General features: G+C 43.7%; 1 protein-coding gene across 1 annotated transcript in view; it reads left to right on the top strand.

Annotated features, from left to right (window-relative positions):
- LOC120065561 (receptor-type tyrosine-protein phosphatase T-like) overlaps positions 1–23369 on the top strand; it is a 394361-nt gene that overhangs the window by 34253 nt on the left and 336739 nt on the right. The window contains exons 4-5 of the mRNA XM_039016626.1: positions 21631–21712; positions 22601–22716. Coding sequence (XP_038872554.1) covers positions 21631–21712; positions 22601–22716 — 198 coding nt within the window. The remainder of the gene's footprint in view (positions 1–21630; positions 21713–22600; positions 22717–23369) is intronic.

Genomic DNA, 23369 nt, shown 5'->3' with positions numbered 1-23369 from the left:
CTCCGACACCGAAGGAGATGACTTCAGTGGTTTCAGTGCACAGGAGGAGGAAGATAGTGACCAATGACTTTCTTGGTAGGCTACTGTTTACTACTATTTTTTAAATTTTTGTTACAAGCGGTGTTTCGTTTAAATGCCTATTTATTTTTGTTACAAGCCGTGTTTCGTTAAAGCCTATTTATTTTTGTTACAAGCCGTGTTTCGTTTAAAAGCCTATTTATTTTTGTTACAAGCCGTGTTTCGTTTAAAGGCTGTGTAAAGTTCATTTGTTTCAATGTACCGGTAGGCACCTGTGGCTTATAGACATGTGCGGTTTATTTATGTACAAAATACAAAATTTAAAAAAATTCAGTGGGTGCGGCTTATATTCAGGTGCGCTTAATAGTCCAGAATTTACGGTAGTCATTTCACTGTAAGGTCTACACCGGTTGCATTCGGCGTATGTGACAAATAAAATGTGTTGTGATTTGATTGCATTATTTTAGCCACAACTCGCTAAGAAAAGACAAACTAGCAGTTTGCAGGCAGTAAGATACACAAACTAATAGTGTAATTATAGAACGCTGGTGAATTTATATTAAGAAGCTAAGTGGAAGTCAACATTGTTGTCACAAAGTGAACGGCATGGCAAGCAGGAGGAGAGAGAGAGAGAGACCGGTGTTGGCAACTATTTTTCATTTGTCACTAGATTACATTTTGCCCCCTCTCCTGCCACCCACCCCCTCCCTGTGTGCTTTTCTGCCTGTGTGTGCCGTTGCTTTGACTTCTGTTGCACAGACAACTTCTCCACTCTTGTTTGCGGCTGAATTGGGTGGGAAAAGTCACTAAATGCTATCAATACCATAGAAACTCTTGCTGTCAAAACTCCCCAAAGCTGAATTTGTCACTAGCCTCTTACCAATAAAAGTCACTTGAGGGGTCTGAAAACTCACTAAGTATAGCGACAAAGTCTCTAAATTGGCAACAAGGAGAGGGACGACTCAAGTAGCAAACGGAGTAAACTATTAAAACAGACTAAGTGGCGTATCATATTTACCAAACTAAGCAGTTGAAATACCTTTATACTACAAGGTAAAGTTAAATCCCAAACCGGTCTTTGCATCCATACCGGTATATAGTAAAATACTGTATACCACCTAGCCCTAGTTGGTGGATATAAAGTCTAAGATCTTTTGATAGGCTAAGGCACAAGGGTGGGGTGTAGTATATGGCCAATATACCACGGCTAAGTGCTGTTCATATGCATGATGCATTGCTGAGTGTTTGGACACAGCCCTTAGCCGTGGTATATTGGCCATATACCACAAACCCCCGAGGTGCCTTATTGCTATTATAGACTGGTTACCAACGTAATTAGAGCAGTTAAAATACATGTTCTGTCATACCCGTGGTATACGGTCTAATATACCACGGCTGTCAGCCAATCAGCATTCAGGGCTCGAACCACCCAGTTATATTGAAGAATTTGTGCCAGGACAAAAGCAGTGCCACCTGTTGAGTTTAGCATAGGGCTAACATGTGTCATGTTATCTGAAGGGACCAGCTACAATTTAGCGTTCTGTCAAATGCAAGTAAATCAAAGACGTATTTTGTGCCAAATGGTTGTTTATGTTCGCAAGTATGGACCCAATGTTTTCACCTGTTGAAAGGAGACAAGTCCCTGTCTTTCTGGTGGTAATAACAGCCTCAGCAGAAACCTTTGGATTAGGCTTGTCTGCCACCCTGAATACATTCCCTTCAAAGCCTCCCATGAATCTCATGAAGAAGCGGCAAGATTACCATCCCTCGGCTTACACTTTTCCCAGTTTTCCACCCCAAATGTTGCTCCTTCCAGCCAGGTAGGGCTTCTCTGTCAGAGACGTCTCCGCAATGTTTTTTCTCTGCAGCTGATTACAGTAATAAAGACAGGCTCCAGGCGGTGACATCATCGTTGTCACCCTCCGTGACACTGTTGCACATCTCTGCTTTCTCTTAAACACTTAGGAGAATGGCTGAAGAGAGTAAAAGGGAAAATGGAACACATTTTAAGACAATTGGGTAAATGCTCACCACCAATGCAAAAGGAACCTGACAACTTATTTATTACATTTTTTGAAATTTTCGTAATAATTTTTTTCAAATTCCAAAAAAGAAAAACAAACTTACAACGACAACTCAAAAACACACAAACAATGACTACACATCTCATCTGCCCAGACCCGTCTGCTCACACCCCCATCCCTAGTGCCTACGTTATTGTTTGCCACTTGGTCTTAAATTGTACCAATTCGTTTTTCTCAGTCGCCCATGCTATTTCAATAATATATCATTAGATTTTTCCATTGTGTTAATGATGGCGGATTGATTGACTTCCAAGTAATTACTATACATTTTCAAAAGAAGTAATGAAAAGAATCGTCCAGTCCATTGTGTATCTCACTACACCGCCATATGCCATGTCTTGAAGTACGCAGACAGATGGATTAAAAGTACGTTTATATTGTAATACTTCTGATAGCCAACTTTCTAGCTCCGCCCACAACTTCCAAACTTTATAGAATTCCCAAAAAGCATGAATTATTGCATCATTATTCGTTTTACGTATGAGACATGACTCTGCCATTGTGCTGTAGAATTTGGGAACTCTGTCTCTTGTGTAATAAATTGTATACATTAGTTTAGTGGATTAAGCGTACATGTTCATTAACTGTAATGTTGTTAGTTATGCTCCAATTTTCTCTCCATTTTATGCCAGCATCAGTTCTTTTTAAATCTAGGTTCCAATAATTTATATATTTTTTAAAGAGATTGTCAGTTGGATATGCTCTCTGCACATCTTCAGTATGTACCCATTGTTCCTCTTTAGTGCATTCAACTTTATGTTGTAAGTATACGCCTCTGGTATTGAGTAGATACAATGTCAAGTGGAAGGTTAAATAAAACCACCCTCAGATATAGGTAGATGTAAAACTTTCCTTTTTATTCTATTAATTTTATTTGCCCATATAAAGTCTTATGACCGAGTATACTTTTTTAAAAGAATGTCTTCGAAGGGGTAATTGGTATTACTGAAAATAAATACAAAAACTTTGGCAGCCATGCCATTCTAAAGAGGTTTATTCTACCTGTAAGATTTATGGGAAGATTACTCTATTTAATTAAATCAGCTTTCATATTGTTGAGTAATGGATTAAAGTTATCTTTAAATATTTGTTGTTTGTTGTGACTTATTAAGCATCCTAAGTATTTCATATTTTTCGTGGTCCACTTAAAGGATTTCTGTAAATCGAGTTATTCTTTTTCCTATTGCCATTTTTTTCTGTGTTTTCCTCATTAATTTTAGAACCTGAGATTTTTGAGTATTATGAAAATATTTTTAGCAAAGGGGGCATTGAGTTTTAAGTATTGGTTAGGCATATCAGGAGATCATCTGCAAGCAAATACGTTTATTTTATATTGAAGTTCACCAATACTGATACCTGTTACATTTGAGGCCTGTCTAATTCTTTGTGCAATTGGTTCAATTGCCAGTGCAAACAGGAGGGGAGAGAGGACATCCCTGTCTTGTACCCCTTTCTAAAGCAATTTCATCAGATTATGTATTATTTGTGTATATTTTTGCTTTAGGATATTTATACAATATTTTTATTAACTGTATTATTTCAGCTAGAAAGTTGAAAGCTTCCAAAGCTTTGAATAGAAAAGGCCATTCAAGACGATCAAAAGCCTTTTCGCATCAACAGCATTTATTGATAAATCTGTATCTTGTTTTTTTGCATATTGTATTAAATTGAAACATGTTTGTATTTGTTTCTTAGTGTGTATTTTTTATAAACCCTGTTATATTGATATGTATCAAGTCTGCTAATATTTTTGCCATTCTATTGCTTACAAGATTTGTTATTATTTTGTCAGAATTTATTAAAATAATGGGTCTATAATCAGCAGGGGACTCCAGTTTTTCGTGGTTTTAATATAACTTAAATAATGGTTTGAAACATTGAACTAGGAAGTACTGAATTAAGTGACGTGTGTTGTCATTTGTGTCAATAGGGGGGCTACTTTGTCCCAAAATGTTGAATAGAATTCTATGGGAAAGCCATCCATTCCTGGTGCTTTTCTCCGTGCACATGTTTTAGCCCAATAATAAATATTAGATATTGTTATCTCTGTTTTTAATGATGATTGTTGTCTACTGATGGTTGCTTCAGAGTTGTTGAGTCTAAGAAGGCTACTGTTTAATTCTGATTTATATACAATTTCATAGACACTTTTACAATTGTATCTTTATGCTTTTGTATCGTCATCTTTTAAAATTATAACTGGTTTAGCATGTATTTGTTTTGTGAGAGCTGCGAATCTGACAACTTAAAGCCAGAGAATGCTGAAAGAAGCAGACACAGAACTGAAATTGTAATGTCAGAGACTGCAGAAAGGAGCAGAGACAGGACTGAATACCCAATGTCAGAGAACACTGAGAAGGAGAAGAGAATGTGCTGAACACTTTTCTTGAAGGAAGAGAAGGCGGAATTTAAGTGAGTAAGTGACCAGCCTTCGTTGGAAATGTAGGGCCGTACCTACTGTCATGGTGGACAAGTCATTTGGAGAATTATGACACCTTGAGTGAGAGCCGTGGCCTCCCTCTTACTGTGTGGCACAATGTTCCCCATGGTCACGGGAGCACGGCACTTGTCACAGGGCTAATGACCCCTCTGCACCCAGTGGTCTCCTGGGTCCAAAACTGCTTTTCTCCAGCAGCCAGCTATGGCAGAGGCAACCAGGCCAGACTAACAGAGAAAGAGGTGGAGGCGTCCAGGTCAGTTTGACAGAGGCAATAGCAGAGGCTGAGGCAGCCAGGCCAGACCAGTGACAGCTGGACAGGTGTAGGAGAGGGAGGGGTTTGATAGAGAATGCAGCAGGCTGAGTGACTGAGCAAATTACATCTTTAAAAGTCTGGTCATTTAGTTGTGAAGTTAGACATGCTCAGCATGTGAGAGTCATTATCCTAGGTTTGACTGAGTTGGAAACTCAGCAAAAAAAAAGAAACGTCCCTTTTTCAGGACCCTGTCTTTCAAAGATAATTCGTAAAAATCCAAATAACTTCACAGATCTTCATTGTAAAGGCGTTAAGCACTGTTTCCCATGCTTGTTCAATGAACCATAAACAATTAATGAACATGCACCTGTGGAACGGTCGTTAAGACACTAACAGCTTACAGACGGTAGGCAATTAAGGTCACAGTTATGAAAACTTAGGACACTAAAGAGGCCTTTATACTAACTCTGAAAAACACCTAAAGAAAGATGCCCGGGGTTCCTGCTCATCTGCGTGAACGTGCTTTAGGCATGCTGCAAGGATGCATGAGGACTGCAGATGTGGCCAGGGCAATAAATTGCAATGTCTGTACTGTGAGACGCCTAAGACAGCGCTACAGAACGGACAGCTGATCATCCTCGCAGTGACAGACCACGTAACAACACCTGCACAGGATTGGTACATCCGAACATCACACCTATGGGACAGGTACAGGATGGCAACAACAACTGCCTGAGTTACACCAGGAACGCGCAATCCCGCCATCAGTGCTCAGACTGTCCACAATAGGCTGAGAGAGGCTGGGCTGAGAGAGGCTTGTAGGCCTGTTGTAAGGCAGGTCCTCACCAGACATCACTGGCAACAACGTCGCCTATGGGCATAAACCCACTGTCGCTGGACCAAACAGGACTGGCAAAAAGTGCTCTTCACTGACGAGTCGCGGTTTTGTCTCACCAGGGGTGATGGTCGGATTCGCGTTTATCGTGGTAGGAATGAGCTTTACACCGAGGCCTGTACTCTGGAGCGGGATCGATTTGGAGAGACAGGAATGTCAGTGTTCTGCCATGGCCAGCGAAGAGACCGTATCTCAATCCCATAGAGCACGTCTTGGTCCTGTTGGATCGGAGGGTGAGGGCTAGGGCCATTACCCCCAGAACTGTCCGGGAACTTGCAGGTGCCTTGGTGGAAGAGTGGGGTAACATCTCACAGGAAGAACTGGAAAATCTGGTACAGTCCATGAGGAGGAGATGCGCTGCAGTAATTAATGCAGCTTGTGGCCACACCAGATACTGACTTACTTTAGATTTTGACCCCCCCCCCCCTTTGTTAATGTCTCAGTTGTTGAATCTTGTTGTGTTCATACAAATATATGTACACATGGTAAGTTTGCTGAAAATAAACGCAGATGACAGTGAGGGGACGTTTCTTTTTTTGCTGAGTTTAGTTTGACTCTCAGGTATAATGGAGTGATCAGTCAGGTTTAGGTGTAATGTAGTTATCAGTCAGCTTTGGATGGACAGCTGGAGGCAAATATGTGTGTTCACATTAGGGTATGATAGCGCTGAAAAAACATGGCCATAGCCTACCCTCCCCAAGAATCCATCGAACATATCACATCTGTATCATACACGCAACAGACATCATCAGTGAGTGCAACAGATCAGTGTGCTGTCCACACGGTCTGTTGTTTTTATGAATACATTTTTAATCATGTTGACAACAACAACGTCTGATAGCTAAGGATTTCGTGACACGGTTAGCTTTTTCAGCTGGGACCGCAAGTTTGTCTCGGATTCCTGCAAAAAAAAAAAAAATTATAATAAAATAATTTATTATTATTTTATTTAACTAGGGAAGTCAGTTAAGAACAAATTCTGGGGAACAGTGGGTTAACTGCCTTGTTCAGAACAACACATGTTTACCGTGTCAGCTTTGGGATTTGATCCAGCAACCTTTCAGTTACTGGCCCAAGTCTCTAACCACTACGCTACCTGCCGATGAGGGGGAAAAAAACGCGATTTAATCCATTTTAGAAAATTGCTGTAACGTAGCAAAATGTGGAAAAGGTCAAGGGGTCTGAATACTTTTCAAAGGCACTGTAAATTGCAGTTTGTCCAGAACAAATCAGCACGTATCACACTTAGATGTATACGGACGGAAAGTGTCAGTATCGTGCATGTCACCCTCTCCTTGCTCAAAGTTGAGTAGAGATTGACTGCATCGTTATTGGTCTTGTGTGAAGTATTGATGTGTTGAAGGTACCAAACTGTCTGTGCAAACTACTTGAACACAGTTTGGACACTCATCTGTACAACACAAGACATGCAAGTGGTGGTCTCTTCACAGTCCCGCTTGTCCAGAACAGAGGCTTGGAAATGCACAGTATTAAACAGAGCCATGACTACATGGAACTCTGCCACCCCAGGTAACTCAAGCTAGCAATAAAACCAGTTTCAAAAACCAAAAAGAACACCTTACTGCACAAAGGGGACTGTGAAGAGACAGCCATTTTATACTGTATATATTGTATTGTAATTTGCACTGCACTATGTATTAGACCTAGACATTGTGTGTGTGTACTGATATGTAGGCTATGTGTGATGTTTTAAATGTATGTATTTCAGTCCTTGACTAATAATGTTCTTTACTATGTCCAGGGTTGGATAGGTTACTTTCTAAAATGTAATCCATTACAGTTACTAGTTAACTGTCCAAAATTATAATCAGTGACGTAACATTTTGGATTACCCAAACTCAATAACGAAATCTGATTACATCCAGTTACTTTTAGATTATTTTCCCCTTAAGAGGCATTAGAAGAAGACACACATGTATGTTACCAATTGAACGACATCTATTGCAGGATAAATCCATGTTAAAGTTTACATAGCTGGCCATATATGGATGTCAAATTTTTCTTTATGGGTTGGTTATGTAGGCTTCTACTAACCCATCGCTTTCAACTACATATAATACTACTTTTATTTATTTATTTTATTTCACCTTTATTTAACTTCTAGTTCCTCCCAAACCCGGATCCGGGAGCACCCCCATCAGTAAAAAAGCTGACTAGCATAGCCTAGCATAGCGTCACAAGTAAATACTAGCATCTAAATATCATTAAATCACAAGTCCAAGACACCAGATGAAAGATACACATCTTGTGAATCCAGCCATCATTTCTGATTTTTAAAATGTTTTACAGGGAAGACACAATATGTAAATCTATTAGCTAACCACGTTAGCAAAAGACACCACTTTTTTTACTCCACCAGTTTTTTACTCCATCAGTAGCTATCACAAATTCGACCAAATAAAGATATAAATAGCCACTAACCAAGAAACAACTTCATCAGATGACAGTCTGATAACATATTTATTGTATAGCAAATGTTTTGTTAGAAAAATGTGCATATTTCAGGTATAAATCATAGTTTACCATTGCAGCCACCATCACAACTCTCACCAAAGCGACTAGAATAACTACAGAGAGCAACGTGAATTACCTAATTACTCATCATAAAACATTTCTTAAAAATACACAGCGTACAGCAATTGAAAGACACAGATCTTGTGAATCCAGCCAATATTTGTCACGATCGTCAACGGGACTGAGAGAGGACCAAGGCGCAGCGCGTGGAAAGTACATCTTCTTTTATTTTAAAGAAGGAAACAACAAAACAACAAACAGAACAGACGACCGTGAAGCTATACAAACATCAGTGCTGACACAAAACACTTCGACATAGACAATTCCCCACAAACAGCTAAAGCCTATGGTTGCCTTAAATATGGCTCCCAATCAGAGACAACAATAACCAGCTGTCTCTAATTGAGACCCAATTCAGGCAACCATAGACTTTCCTAGATACCTACACTCAACCATAGACACAGCTAGACTACTATACTAAACATAAACCCAACTACTCTAATAAACCCCCTAAACCTTACAACCACCCTAGACACTACAAAAACCACATACATTCCCCATGTCACACCCTGACCTAACTAAAATAATTAAGAAAACAAAGAATACTAAGGCCAGGGCGTGACATAACCCCCCCCTTAAGGTGCGAACTCCGGGCGCACCAGCACATAGTCTAGGGGAGGGTCTGGGTGGGCGTTCGTCCACGGCGGCGGCTCCGGCACTGGTCGTGGTCCCCACCCCACCATAGTCACTACCCGCTTACGTAGCCTCCTCCAAATGGCCACCCTCCACATTAACCCCACTGGATTAAGGGGCAGCACCGGACTAAGGGGCAGCACCGGACTAAGGGGCAGCACCGGACTAAGGGGCAGCACCGGACTAAGGGGCAGCACCGGACTAAGGGGCAGCACCGGACTAAGGGGCAGCACCGGGATAAGGGGCAGCACCGGGATAAGGGGCAGCACCAGGATAAGGGACAGCACCAGGATAAGGGGCAGCTCCGGACTGAGGGACGGCAGCTCCGGACTGAGGAACGGATCCTGGCTGGATGACGGCTCTGGCGGATCCTGGCTGGACGGCTCTGGCGGATCCTGGCTGTACGGCTCATGGCTGGCTGACGGATCTGGCTGCTCATGGCTGGCTGACGGATCTGGCTGCTCATGGCTGGCTGACGGATCTGGCTGCTCATGGCTGGCTAACGGCTCTGGCAGATCCTGTCTGGTTGGCGGCTCTGGCAGATCCTGTCTGGTTGGCGGCTCTGGCAGATCCTGTCTGGTTGGCGGCTCTGGCAGATCCTGTCTGGTTGGCGGCTCTGGCAGATCCTGTCTGGTTGGCGGCTCTGGCAGATCCTGTCTGGTTGGCGGCTCTGGCAGATCCTGTCTGGTTGGCGGCTCTGGCGGATCCTGACTGACGAATGGCTCTAGCGGCTCCTGACTGACTAACGGCTCTGACGGCTCGGGACAGACGGGCGGCTCTAATGGCTCGGGGCAGACGGATGGCTCAGACGGCGCTGGGGAGACGGATGGCTCAGATGGCGCTGGGGAGACGGATGGCTCAGATGGCGCTGGGGAGACGGATGGCTCAGATGGCGCTGGGCAGACGGATGGCTCTGGCCGGATGAGGCGCACTGTAGGCCTGGTGCCGGAACTGGAGGCACCGGGCTAAGGACACGCACCTTCAGGCTAGTGCGGGGAGAAGGAACAGGGCATACTGGACCCTGGGGACGCACATTAGGCCTAGTGCGTGGTGCCGGAACTGGTGGTACCGGGCTGGGACACGCATCTCAGGGCTAGTGCGGGGAGCAGCAACAGGATGCACAGGACTCTGGAGACGCACAGGAGGCTTAGTGCGTGGTGCCGGAATTGGTGGTACCGGGCTGGAGACACGCACCATAGGACGAGTGCGTGGAGGAGGAACAGGGCTCTGGAGACACACTGGAAGCCTGTTACGTGGTGTAGGCACTGGTGGAACTGGACTGGGGCGGGGAGGTGGTGCCGGAAATACCGGACCGTGCAGGCGTACTGGTTCCCTTGAACACCGAGCCTGCCCAACCTTACCTGGTTGAATGCTCCCCGTCGCCCGACCAGTGCGGGGAGGTGGAATAACCCGCACCGGGCTATGTAGGCAAACCGGGGACACCATGCGTAAGGCTGGTGCCATGTATGCCGGCCCGAGGAGACGCACTGGAGACCAGACGCGTTGAGCCGGCATCATGGCACCTGGCTCAATGCCCAATCTAGCCCTACCAGTGCGGGGAGGTGGAATAACCCGCACCGGGCTATGAACACGTACAGGAGACACCGTGCGCTCTACTGCGTAACACGGTGTTCGCCCGTACTCCCGCTCTCCACGGTTAGCCTGTGAAGTGGGCGCAGGTCTCCTACCTGCCCTCGGCCCACTACCTCTAAGCCCCCCCCCCAAGAAATGTTTTGGGCTGACTCACAGGCTTCCTACCGCGTCGTCGTGCTGCCTCCATTCGCCGGTATCCCTCCTCACACTGCGCCAGAGAATCCCAGGCTGGCTCCTGCACTCGCCCTGGGTCGATCGCCCACCTGTCGATCTCCTCCCACGTAGTGTAGTCCATATTACGCTCCCATTTCCATTCCTCCTTGCGCTGCTCCTGTTGCCGCTTTTCACGCTGCTTGATCCCGCATAAGTGGTGGGGAATTCTGTCACGATCGTCAACGGGACTGAGAGAGGACCAAGGCGCAGCGCGTGGAAAGTACATCTTCTTTTATTTTAAAGAAGGAAAAAACAAAACAACAAACAGAACAGACGACCGTGAAGCTATACAAACATCAGTGCTGACACAAAACACTTCGACATAGACAATTCCCCACAAACAGCTAAAGCCTATGGTTGCCTTAAATATGGCTCCCAATCAGAGACAACAATAACCAGCTGTCTCTAATTGAGACCCAATTCAGGCAACCATAGACTTTCCTAGATACCTACACTCAACCATAGACACAGCTAGACTACTATACTAAACATAAACCCAACTACTCTAATAAACCCCCTAAACCTTACAACCACCCTAGACACTACAAAAACCACACACATTCCCCATGTCACACCCTGACCTAACTAAAATAATTAAGAAAACAAAGAATACTAAGGCCAGGGCGTGACAATATTTCAGATTTTCTAAGTGTTTTACAGCGAAAACACAATATAGCGTTATATTAGCATACCACAATAGCAAACATCACAACAGCATTGATTCAAGCCAAACATAGCGATTACGTATAAACCACCAAAAGATATTAATTTTTTCACTAACCTTCTCAGAATTCTTCAGATGACAGTCCTATAACATCATATTACACAATGCATATAGAGTTTGTTCGAAAATGTGCATATTTAGCGGCACAAATCGTGGTTATACAATGAGAAAAGTAGCAAAGCTGCCCAGAAAATGGCAGGAGAATACTTTGAAAAGGCACCTATTCTAATCAGTAACTATTCCAAAACTTGACTAAAAAATACAGGTTGGACAGCAATTGAAAGACAAATTAGTTCTTAATGCAATCGCTGGGTTACATTTTTAAAATTAACGTTACTTCAAGCATACAGCGTGCGCTAAAGCGAGACGCACCGAAATTCATGGCGGAACTATTATATGACATCTTTCCACAGAACAACGAATTATCAGCATAAATAGTTCTTACTTTTTGATGAACTCTCATCAGAATCTTGGGAAAGGTGTCCTTTGTCCAAAAGAATCGTTGCTAGGTTGGAGAACGTCCTCTTCCACGTTGCAATTAGCAGTAAACAGTAGCATGAGAGAGAGAGATACCCAACCCCCTAGAACGCCAGGAAATGAAATACCCGAAAATCGCAATATACTGACCTAAACTGATATAACTCGGTTTAAAATAACAACATTATGATGTCTTTAACACCTATATCGAATAAAAACAGAGCCGGATATATCTAAGAGCTAAAACAGGAGCTTCTAGCACGACATGCCAAGGTCCTTCATGCGTCAGAGCGAAGAGTCAAAAGAGCGAACACCTCGTTTCCAAGCAATTTATAAACTTTCAGATCTGCCTAGAGACTCCATTTCAAGTCCCTCTATTCGCTGACACCCAGGGGAAGGCGTATGCAGTGCATCTCAACCAATAGAGGACAGGCAAATTAATAAACTGTTCTGGGAACAGCGAGCAGATTTCAGCATTTTCAAATCCTCATAGGAAAATTGCTCTAAGTCCAGTTCTGTTTCACTCACAGACATAATTCAAACGGTTTTAGAAACTAGAGAGTGTTTTCTATATAATAATATGCATATTGTACGAGCAAGAATTGAGTACGAGGCAGTTTAATTTGGGAACGTCATAATTATAAAGTGCTAACAGCACCCCCTATCGACAAGAGGTTTTAACCAGGTAGGCAAGTTGAGAACAAGTTCTCATTTACAATTGCGACCTGGCCAAGATAAAGCAAAGCAGTTCGACACATACAACAACACAGAATTACACATGGAGTAAAACAATCATAGTCAATAATACAGTAGAAAAATAAGTCTATATACAATGTGAGCAAATGAGGTGAGATAAGGGAGGTAAAGGCAACAAAAAGGCCATAGTGGCGAAGTAAATACAATATAGCAAGTAAAACACTGGAATGGTAGATTTGCAGTGGAAGAATGTGCAAAGTAGAGATTGAAATAATGAGGTGCAAAGGAGCAAAATAAATAAATACAGTAGGGGGAGAGGTAGTTGTTTGGGCTAAATTATAGATGGGCTATGTACAGGTGCAGTAATATGTGAGCTGCTCTGACAGCTGGTGCTTAAAGCTAGTGAGGGAGATATGAGTCTCCAGCTTCAGTGATTTTGGCAGTTCGTTCCAGTCATTGGCAGCAGAGAACTGGAAGGAGAGGCGACCAAAGGAGGAATTGGCTTTGGGGATGACCAGAGAGATATACCTGCTGGAGCGTGTGCTACAGGTGGGTGCTGCTATGGTCACCAGCGAGCTGAGATAAGGGGGGACTTTACCTAGCAGGGTCTTGTAGATGACCTGGAGCCAGTGGGTTTGGCGACGAGTATGAAGCGAGGGCCAGCCAACGAGAGCGTACAGGTCGCAGTGGTGGGTAGTATATGGGGCTTTGGTGACAAAACGGATGGCACTGTGATAGACTGCATCCAGTTTGCTGAGTAGAGGGTTGGAGGCTATTTTATAGATGACATCGCCGAAGTCGTCCTGTGCGATGCTGTGCTCACCACTGTTGAAATGCCTGATTTAGATGGTGAAACTATACTTTAGAATTGGCTTTAGGAAATCCTTGCTTTTTTAGCACATAATAATCATATTATTATAAATATTAGGACCAGGAAGAGGTTGTGCCACAGATTATTTTCAGAAGGAGGAACCGTGGTTACATACTGTAGGTAGAGATGGGCGGGTTGTGTGTGTATGCAGGTTTGTGTGTGTGGGCGGTAAAAAGTAGGGGAAAAACAAACAAATGGCCATCAATCTAATGACTCGTTCAAACAGGCTTTCAAAATCATGCTTATCAATCGAATGATCTTATAACTTACACACACACACACACACACACACACACACACCATGTTTCCCCCTGTCAATTTCAGACTATAGGCATACACTCTTCTAACGGCCATGGTGCATTATTAGCACAAACAAAAAACTTTCTTGGCACTTTCACTGATTGCTAAAAGAACTGGGGCTAAGTCCCTGACAGTGTGCCCTCTGAATTCGCTACACAATCTTCTGCTGCGTAGCCTAGGCGAACACCTTGCAAAACACCCGTGCAAAAAATCTGTGCATAATGGAAACTATTAAAGACCTTATCCATGGTGCTTTACCAACAGTAGCATTTCCCCCTTATGGTAACGATCCTTCTAACAACTGTAGGCAAGTTGACTATGTGAGCACACCCAATAAAACATATTATCTTGGGATCCTGGCGGAGATCGAAGGAGTATGCGTGTGTATGTGTCCCATGTCAAGCTGCGCTTCAAATTCGCTACACCACTGCTATTTTGCAGCCCATTGTAAACCTATAGCGGCCAACTAGATGACCCTAACCTGCAGGCTAATCGTACATTACAGTAGGCAAGTGAAAGTAAATTATAGGCCTAGCCGACGGCTGCTGGAGGAATAAACAACGAAGCAGGGGTTTAAAGCAAACGTGTCTGTGGGAGGATGGCAACTTAAGGAACACTCCTGCAATGCACAAAGCAGCTAATCTGAGGTGATGTTTGAATATGTTCATGGGTGGATTATCCCTTTCTTGAAATAATCATTGGTCTAAATATAGACCTATTAGATACATGATGATAGGCTATATAGGCTCTAAAGTGATAAGCACTGATCTGACTTGGTTGGTAGCCTAGCGTAATATCTCCTTTCACTATCCATCTATCGGTGATGTCTTCAAGGATGGGAGGAATAAAGGATGCATAGGTTATTGCAAAACAAGGGGATCATCTCCATTGTAGGCTATTTTGTCTCAGCTACACTGTATGCAAAAAAGTATGTTGACACCGCTTCAAATGAGTGGATTCGGCTATTTCAGCCACACCCGTTGCTGACAGGTGTATAAAATCGAGCACACAGCCATGAAATCTCCATAGACAAACATTGGCAGTAGAATGTCCTTACTGAAGAGTTCAGTGACTTTCAAACGTGGCACCTTCATAGGATGCCACCTTTAAAACAAGTCAGTTTGTCAAATTCTGCTAGAGCTGCCCCTGCCAACTGTAAGTGCAGTTATTTTGAAGTGGAAACATCTAGGAGCAACAACGGCTCAGCCGCGAAGTGGTGCGCCACACAAGCTCACAGAATGAGACCGCCGAGTGCTGAAACGCGTACAAATCGTCTGTCCTTGGTTGCAAGACTCACTACCGAGTTTCAAGCTGCCTCTGAAAGCAACATCAGCACAAGAACTGTTCGTTGGGAGCTCCATGAAATGGGTTTCCATGGCCGAGCAGCCATACACAAGCCTAAGATCACCATGCGCAATGCAAAACGTTGGCTGAAGTGGTGTCCAGTCTGATGTCCACCATTGTTCCTGTACCCAAGAAAGCAAAGGTAACTAAACTAATTGACTCTCGCCCCGTAGCACTGCACACTGCCCTATCCCATGTGGACAAGACGAATACCTATATAAGAATGCTGTTCATTGACTATAGCTCAGCCTTTAAAAACATAATACCCTCCAAGCTCATCATCAAGCTCTGGGTCTGAATCACACCCTGTGCAACTGGGTCCTGGACTTCCTAACAGACCGCCCCAGGTGGTGAAGGTAGGAAACAATGCCTCCACTACCCTGATCCTCAACAAAGGGGCCCCACATGGGTGCATGCTCAGCCTCCTCCTGTACTCACTGTACACCTGTCACGCTCGTCGTTAGGTGGAAGAGAGGAGGACCAAAGCGCAGCGTGGTATGTTTCCATATTTATTGGAAACACTTAACAACACGAACAAAACAATAAACAGAAAAATGAAACTAACGACACTACAGACCTGAACATGTGAACATACAGACAACGAAGAACGCAATGAACAGGAACAACCACCCACAAACAAACAGTGAGAACAGCCTACCTAAATATGGTTCCAAATCAGAGGAAACGTAAAACACCTGCCCCTGATTGAGAACCATATCAGGCTAGTTGACAACCCTAAACCAAACATAGAAACACATAACATAGAATGCCAACCCAGCTCACGTCCTGACCAACTAAACAAGACTAAACAAAGGAAATAAGGTCAGGAACGTGACAACACCCATGACTGCGTGGCCACGCATGTCTCCTACTCAATTATCAAGTTTGCAGAAGACACAACAGTAGTGAGCCTGATTGTCAACAATGACGAGGCAGCCTACAGGGAGGAGGTGAGGGCCCTGGTGGAGTGGTGCCAGGAAAATAACCTCTCCCCGAACGTCAACAAAACGAAGTAGCTGATTGTGGACTTCAGGAGACAGCAGAGGGAGCACACCTCTATCCACATCGACGGGGCCACAGTGGAGTGGGTGAAAAGCTTCAAGTTCCTCGGTGTAAACACCACTGACAATCTGAAATAGTCCACCCACACAGACAGTGTGGTGAAGAAGGCGCAACAGTGCCTCTTCAACCTCAGGAGGCTGAAGGAATTCGGCTTGGCCCTTAAGACCCTCACAAACCTTTACAGATGCACAATTGAAAGCATCCTGTGTGGCTGTATCACCGCGTGGTATGGCAACTGCATCACCGGGAGCACACTACCTGCCCTCCAGGTCACTTACAGCACCCGATGTCACAGGAAGGCCAAAAAGATCATCAAGTTCATCAACCACCTGAACCATGGCCTGTTCACCCCGCTATCATCCAGAAGGCAAGGTCAGTACAGGTTCTTCAAAGCTGGGACCGAGAGACTGAAAAACATCTCAAGGCCATCAGACTGTTAAATATCCATCACTAGCCGGCTACCACCCGGTTACTCAACCCTGCACCTTAGAGGCTGCTGCCCTTTGTACATAGACATGGAATCACTGGTCACTTTAATAATGTTTACATACTGTTTTACTCATTTCATATGTATTCAGTCGTGGCCAAAAGTTTTGAGAATGACGCAAATATTAATTTTCCCAAAGTTTGCTGCTTCAGGGTCTTTAGATATTTTTGTCAGATGTTACTTAAGTGTCAAAGGCTTTTATTGACAATTACATAAAGTTAATGCAAAGAGTCAATATTTGCAGTGTTGACCCTTCGTTTTCAAGACCTCTGCAATCCGCCCTGGCATGCTGTCAATTAACTTCTGGGCCACATCCTGACTGATGGCAACCCATTCTTGCATAATCAATGCTTGGAGTTTGTCAGACTTTGTGGGTTTTTGTTTGTCCACCCGCCTCTTGAGGATTGACCACAAGTTCTCAATGGGATTAAGGTCTGGGGAGTTTCCTGGCCATGTGTCACGCGGGACTAGGCGGGTGAGGAAGGAATCAGGCACAGAGAGTTCCACAGGGAAAAAGGTGCACTTTAATACGGCACACAAAAAACCACAAGCCCAAACACAGGGCGCGGTTAAATAAATTGGACCACCCAAAACACAGGGTGCAGGTCCAGAACATAAACACCTCTACCTTAACAACACACGTAACACAAAACAATCCCGCACAAAACAAGGGCGGGGACACATACTATAAATAAGGAAGCTCATCAAACACATACAACAGGACACAGGTGAAACTAATAAGACACAACCAACAGACAACGAAAAAGGGATCGGTGGCGGCTAGTAGGCCGGTGACGACGACCGCCGAGCACCGCCCGAACAGGCAGGGGAGCCAACTCCGGCAGAAGTCGTGACACCATGGACCCAAAATATCGATGTTTTGTTCCCCGAGCCACTTAGTTATCACTTTTGCCTTATGGCAAGGTGCTCCATCATGCTGGAAAAAGCACTGTTCGTCACCAAACTGTTCCTGGATGGTTGGGAGAAGTTGTACTCGGAGGATGTGTTGGTACCATTCTTTATTCATGGCTGTGTTCTTTGGCGAAATTGTGAGTGAGCCCACTCCCTTGGCTGAGAAGCAACCCCACACATGAATGGTCTCAGGATGCTTTACTGTTGGCATGACACAGGACTGATGGTAGCGCTTACCTTGTCTTCTCCGGACAAGATTTTTTCCGGATGCCCCAAACAATCGGAAAGGGGATTCATCAGAGAAAATGACTTTACCCCAGTCCTCAGCAGTCCAATCCCTGTACCTTTTGCAGAATATCAGTCTGTCCCTGATGTTTTTCCTGGAGAGAAGTGGCTTCTTTGCTGCCCTTCTTGACACCAGGCCATCCTCCAAAAGTATTCCCCTCACTGTGCGTGCAGTTGCACTCACACCAGCCTGCTGCCATTCCTGAGCAAGCTCTGTACTGGTGGTGCCCCGATCCCGCAGCTGAATCAACTTTAGGAGACGGTCCTGGCGCTTGCTGGACTTTCTTGGGCGCCCTGAAGCCTTCTTCACAACAATTGAACCACTCTCCTTGAAGTTCTTGATGATCCGATAAATGGTTGATTTTAGGTGCAATCTTACTGGCAGAAATATCCTTGAGAGAGAATCACTGACATGATGTCAGCTGGTCCTTTTGTGGCAGGGATGAAATGCAGTGGAAATGTTTTTTTGGGATTCATTTCATTTGCATGGCAAAGAGGGACTTTGCAATTAATTGCAATTCATATGATCACTCTTCATAACATTCTGGAGTATATGCAAATTGCCATCATACAAACTGAGGCAGCAGACTTTGTGAAAATTTATATTTGTCATTCTCAAAACTTTTGGCCACGACTGTATACTGTATTCTACTGTATTTTAGTAAATGTCATTCCAAAATTGCTCATCCTAGTATTTATATATTTCTTAATTCCATTATTTTACTTTGAGATTTGTGTGTATTGTTGTGCATTGTTAAATACTACTGCACTGTTGGAGCTAGGAACACAAGCATTTCACTACACCCGCAATAACATCTGACCAATACAATTTGATTTGATTTGTAATGCTCGCCTCTATTGGACTCTGGACTAGTGGAAACGCATTCTCTAGAGTGATGAATCACACTTCACCATCTGGCATTCCGACGGACAAATCTGGATTTGGCGGATGCCAAAAGAATGCTACCTGCCCCATGCATAGTGCCAACTGTAAAGTTTGGTGGAGGAGGAATAATGGTCTGGGGCTGGATTTCATGGTTTTCTAGGCCCCTTAGTTCCAGTGAAGGGAAGTGTTAACGCTACAGCATACAATGCCATTCTAGACAATTCTGTGCCTCCAACTTTGTGACAAAGTGTAAGGTGAAGTAATTAATTACACTTTGGATGGTGTATCAAGACACTCAGACACTACAAAGATAAAGGTGTCCTACCTAACTTAGTTGATGGAGAGGATTTCATCATGAGGCCAATGGTGAATTTAAACCAGTTAGAGTTAAATGGCTGTGATAGGAGAGAACTGAGGATGGATCAACAACATTTGAGATATGCCATATTACCAACCTAAATGAGTGAAAACAATGCATTCTGTTTGAAATAAGGTACTAAAGTAAAACTGCAAATAAAATGGAAAAGAAGTTACTTTTTTGTCCTGAATACTGTACAAAGCATTATGGTTGGGGCAAATCCAACACAACACATCACTGAGTACCACTCTTCATATTTTCAAGCATGGTGGTGGCTGCATCATGTTATGGGTATGCTTGTCATTTGCAAGGACTAATTAATTTTGGGGGGGATAAAATCAAAGGAATATAACTAAGCACAGGCTAAGTCCTAGAGAAAAACCTGGTTCATTCTGCTTTCCAACAGACACCAATACATCTTTCAACAGGACAATAACATAAAACACAAGGCCAAATATACACTGGAGTTACTTACCAAGACAACATGGAATAGTCCTGAGTGGCCTAGTTACAGTTTTGACTTAAATCGGCTTGAAAATATATGGCAAGACTAGGAAATAGCTGTCTAGCATTGATCAGCAACCAACTTGACAGGGCTTGAAGAATTTATTTAAGAATAATAGGCAAATATTGTACAATCCAGGTTTGCAAAGCTCTTAGAGACTTACCCAGAAAGACACAGCTGTAATAGCTGTCAAATGTGATTCTAACACATATTGACTCAGGGGGTTATCTTATTAAATAATATTAATGTTTCATTTTCCATTAATACAAAAATACATATACACTAGCGGTCAAAAGTTTGGGGTCACCTAGAAATGTCCTTGTTTTTGAAAGAAAATCAAATTTTTGTCCATTAAAATAACAAATTGATCAGAAATACAGTGTAGACATTTTTAATGTTGTAAATGACTATTGTAGCTGGAAACGGCAGATTTTTTTAATGGAATATCTACATAGGCGTACAGAGGCCTATTATCAGCAACCATCACTCCTGTGTTCCAATGGCACCAATGGCACGTGTGTTAGCTAATCTAAGTTTATAATTTTAAAAGGCTAATTGATCATTAGAAAATCCTTTTGAAATTGTTAGCACGGCTGAAAATTGTTGTGCTGATTAAAGAACCAATAAAATTTGCCTTCTTTAGACTAGTTGAGTATTACAGGCTCAAAATGGCCAGAAACAAAGAATTTCTTCTGAAACACATCAGTCTGTTCTTGTTCTGAGAAATGAAGGCTATTCCATGCGGGAAATTGCCAAGAAACTGAGGATCTCTAACAGCGCTGTGTACTATTCCCGTCACAGAACAGCTCAAACTGTCTCTAACCAGAATAGAAAGAGAAGTGGGAGGCCCTGGTGCACAACTGAGCAAGAGGACAAGTACATTAGAGTGTCTAGTTTGAGAAACAGATGCCTCACAAGTCCTCAACTGGCAGCTTCATTAAATAGTACCCGCAAAACACCAGTCTCAACGGCAACAGTGAAGAGGCGACTCCGGGATGCTGGCCTTCTAGGCAGAGTCCCTCTGTCCAGTGTCTATTGGCCTGTCAGAGATATGGATTTTTCTTTGCAACTCTGCCTAGAAGGCCAGCATCCTGGAGTCGCCTCTTCACTGTTGACGTTGTGACTGGTGTTTAACATTCCGTATAAAAAGTTACCCATTTAGTTATTTCCCCCAAACCTAACCTATTATGAGCAAAGCAACTAAAACTTGAGGTGACTAAAACGCTATGACTAAAACACCTGACTATACCTGTGGAAGGAGGCTCCGCCTCCAGCCCTCTCTCTTGTCCTTTGATTTTATTTAACCTTTATTTAACTAGGCAAGTAAGTTAGGAACAAATTCTTATTTACAATTACGGCCAAGGAACCGTGGGTTAACGTCCTTGTTCAGGGGCAGAACGACAGATTTTTACCTTGTCAGCTCAGCTTGATGAGCACGCTGAGCCAAGCCAAGCTGTACCGGGCTGGCCTGGTTACACATCAAACATAGTTGTAGGAACGTGCTGCAAAGGACAATGTGAAAATAAAATAACAAAGTCGGGTTCGGGTTGGCCCTATAATGTGAAATACGTATTTGTCTCTCTCTGGCCACAGAGACCTGAAGGCCTGAGTCCCTCTTCCCAGTCTGGCAGCCTTCACCGAGAGCCCTGTGTGAGCCCCACATGTCCCAAGCACATGGCACTGCTCTATTGGCCTGCACATTCTGCCAGGCCCATATGTGAACAGCAGCAGCAATCCGCCTATATTGTTTGTTAATTATGACGTGAAGATATTGCTGCAGCTGTCCCAATGGAAAGAGCTGCTGTCAATGTGGCGAAAAGCTTGCATTTTGAAGGGTGTGTAGTTAGAGATGGCGAATGTTGTTGACAGCATCGTGGATGCCGTTCTTACAGGGTGTCCAGGTGAGTTTTGCAGGGGTAACGAAAAATGCCTGTACAAATTGTGTTTCTCACTCTCTCCTCTCTCTCCCCATCTCTCTTCCTCTTCCCCTTTGCGGTAGGTGATATTCGAGTCTGTATCCATACAGGGCCATCCAGGGTTCATCGCGGTGGACGAGGTCCGAGTGTTGGCCCACCCATGCCGTAAGTGACACTACCCCATGGAGCATCATCTGGTCTCACACTCCTGGATAGCAGGCTGTGTGTGTGTGTATGTGTGTGTATTTGGTGTGTGTGTGTGTGTGTGTGTGTGTGTGTGTGTGTGTGTTTGGGAGTGGGGGACACACAGACCAAGGGGAATAGAGGGAGGACGAGGTAGATTGCGGAGCACAGAAAAAGGAACAAACTCAGGGCCTTCATCATTCAAAGCTGACAGAACGTCTTTGCCTCACATCTTTGGACTCCTCCAAGGCACTCAGTGTCCTAGATGTGTTCTCTTTCTTTCTTTCTCTTTATGTACTTAGACTTAGAGCTTTCCCTGGGAATTAGGACAGAGCACTCAGTGCTGAATTCAAATAAGATTAGGAAGCAAAGGTAAATAAATTGCAGAGTAAAAGAATCCAGTCGGCTTTTTTCTTCAATGGGGGAAATTAACGTCAAGATAAATTCTCGTATTGAAATGATCAATGAATACACTATTAGGCCTACATTTCTAGGCGCGGTGAAAATGAGATTAGGAGATGCCGTTTCAATGCCGTTTCAATGCCATACAGAGCAGCCTCGGTTCATTTACTTTTCAGCTGGACATTAGTGTGCACTGAGCAGACCAGGGGAGACAATTCTACGGAAGGGAAGGAAAGGTGACCTGAAATCTTAAGTAACTTTAGATTTTAGAACGAAAAGAAAAAACACGCTGATCTACAAAACACTGTTTGGTTGGTAATTTAATGTTGTGTGTATTTGTTTCCTTTATTCCTCACATAACTCAGCTTTCTCAATTACTCAATGCATGTCAAACAGTCTATGTCGGTATGTGTTTGTGCTTATGCATGCCTAGTCACTGTATTGAGTGTGTTTCCCGCCCCTTTGCAGGGAAAGCGCCTCACTTCCTGCGGCTGCAGAATGTGGAGGTGAATGTGGGCCAGAACGCCACCTTCCAGTGTACCGCCGGGGGGAAGTGGTCACAACACGACCAACTGTGGCTACAGGCGAGTTGCTTCCCTTCGGTCCACTATAGATGTCATCCATCTTATCCCTCTCACCTTAAAGCTGCAATCTTTAATTAGAAAAATAACAGATGGCAGCCGTGCCCGAGGCATGGGGCTGGAGAAGTAACCAATCTCAAATTCATAGATGTAGCTGTGGATGCATCCACCTTTAGTGACTAGCTTCTGTAGCTTTTTCAATCATGTAGAATACACAGGGCATTTTAGTTGATTTCTGTTGCAATGTTATGACCCCACCCTTGTGAAATTACACTTACAGCATGGTCCAGTTCCTTGCTGTACTTGCACAAACACTGTAATGGTATAAACTCTGTGGGGATATCCATACAATCTGTGCCCTGAGTATAAAGTGTTGTTTTGATATGGACGACTGCCTCTCTATCAGCCACCAATGTACTGCACTAGCATGTTTTCATCTTATAGTAATGGAATTTGCAATGGAGTAGTATCCAGGGCAGAAAAAAGTATCAGGTACATGCTGGAATAAATTACTTTTAGGAGATTGTTATAGTCGAGTTGATATGGTAAGGAAAAAGTGCAGTGAAAAAGTTCTTTGGTTAACAGATTTGAATGTCCATATGTGGAGTTTGTCCTTTTTTACCATACCAATGTGATAAATACTGTGTGTACATGTG

This window comes from Salvelinus namaycush, chromosome 20 (genome assembly GCF_016432855.1).
Source record: "Salvelinus namaycush isolate Seneca chromosome 20, SaNama_1.0, whole genome shotgun sequence".
Taxonomy (NCBI): Eukaryota; Metazoa; Chordata; class Actinopteri; order Salmoniformes; family Salmonidae; genus Salvelinus; species Salvelinus namaycush.
This window is presented reverse-complemented; position numbering and strand designations above follow the sequence as displayed.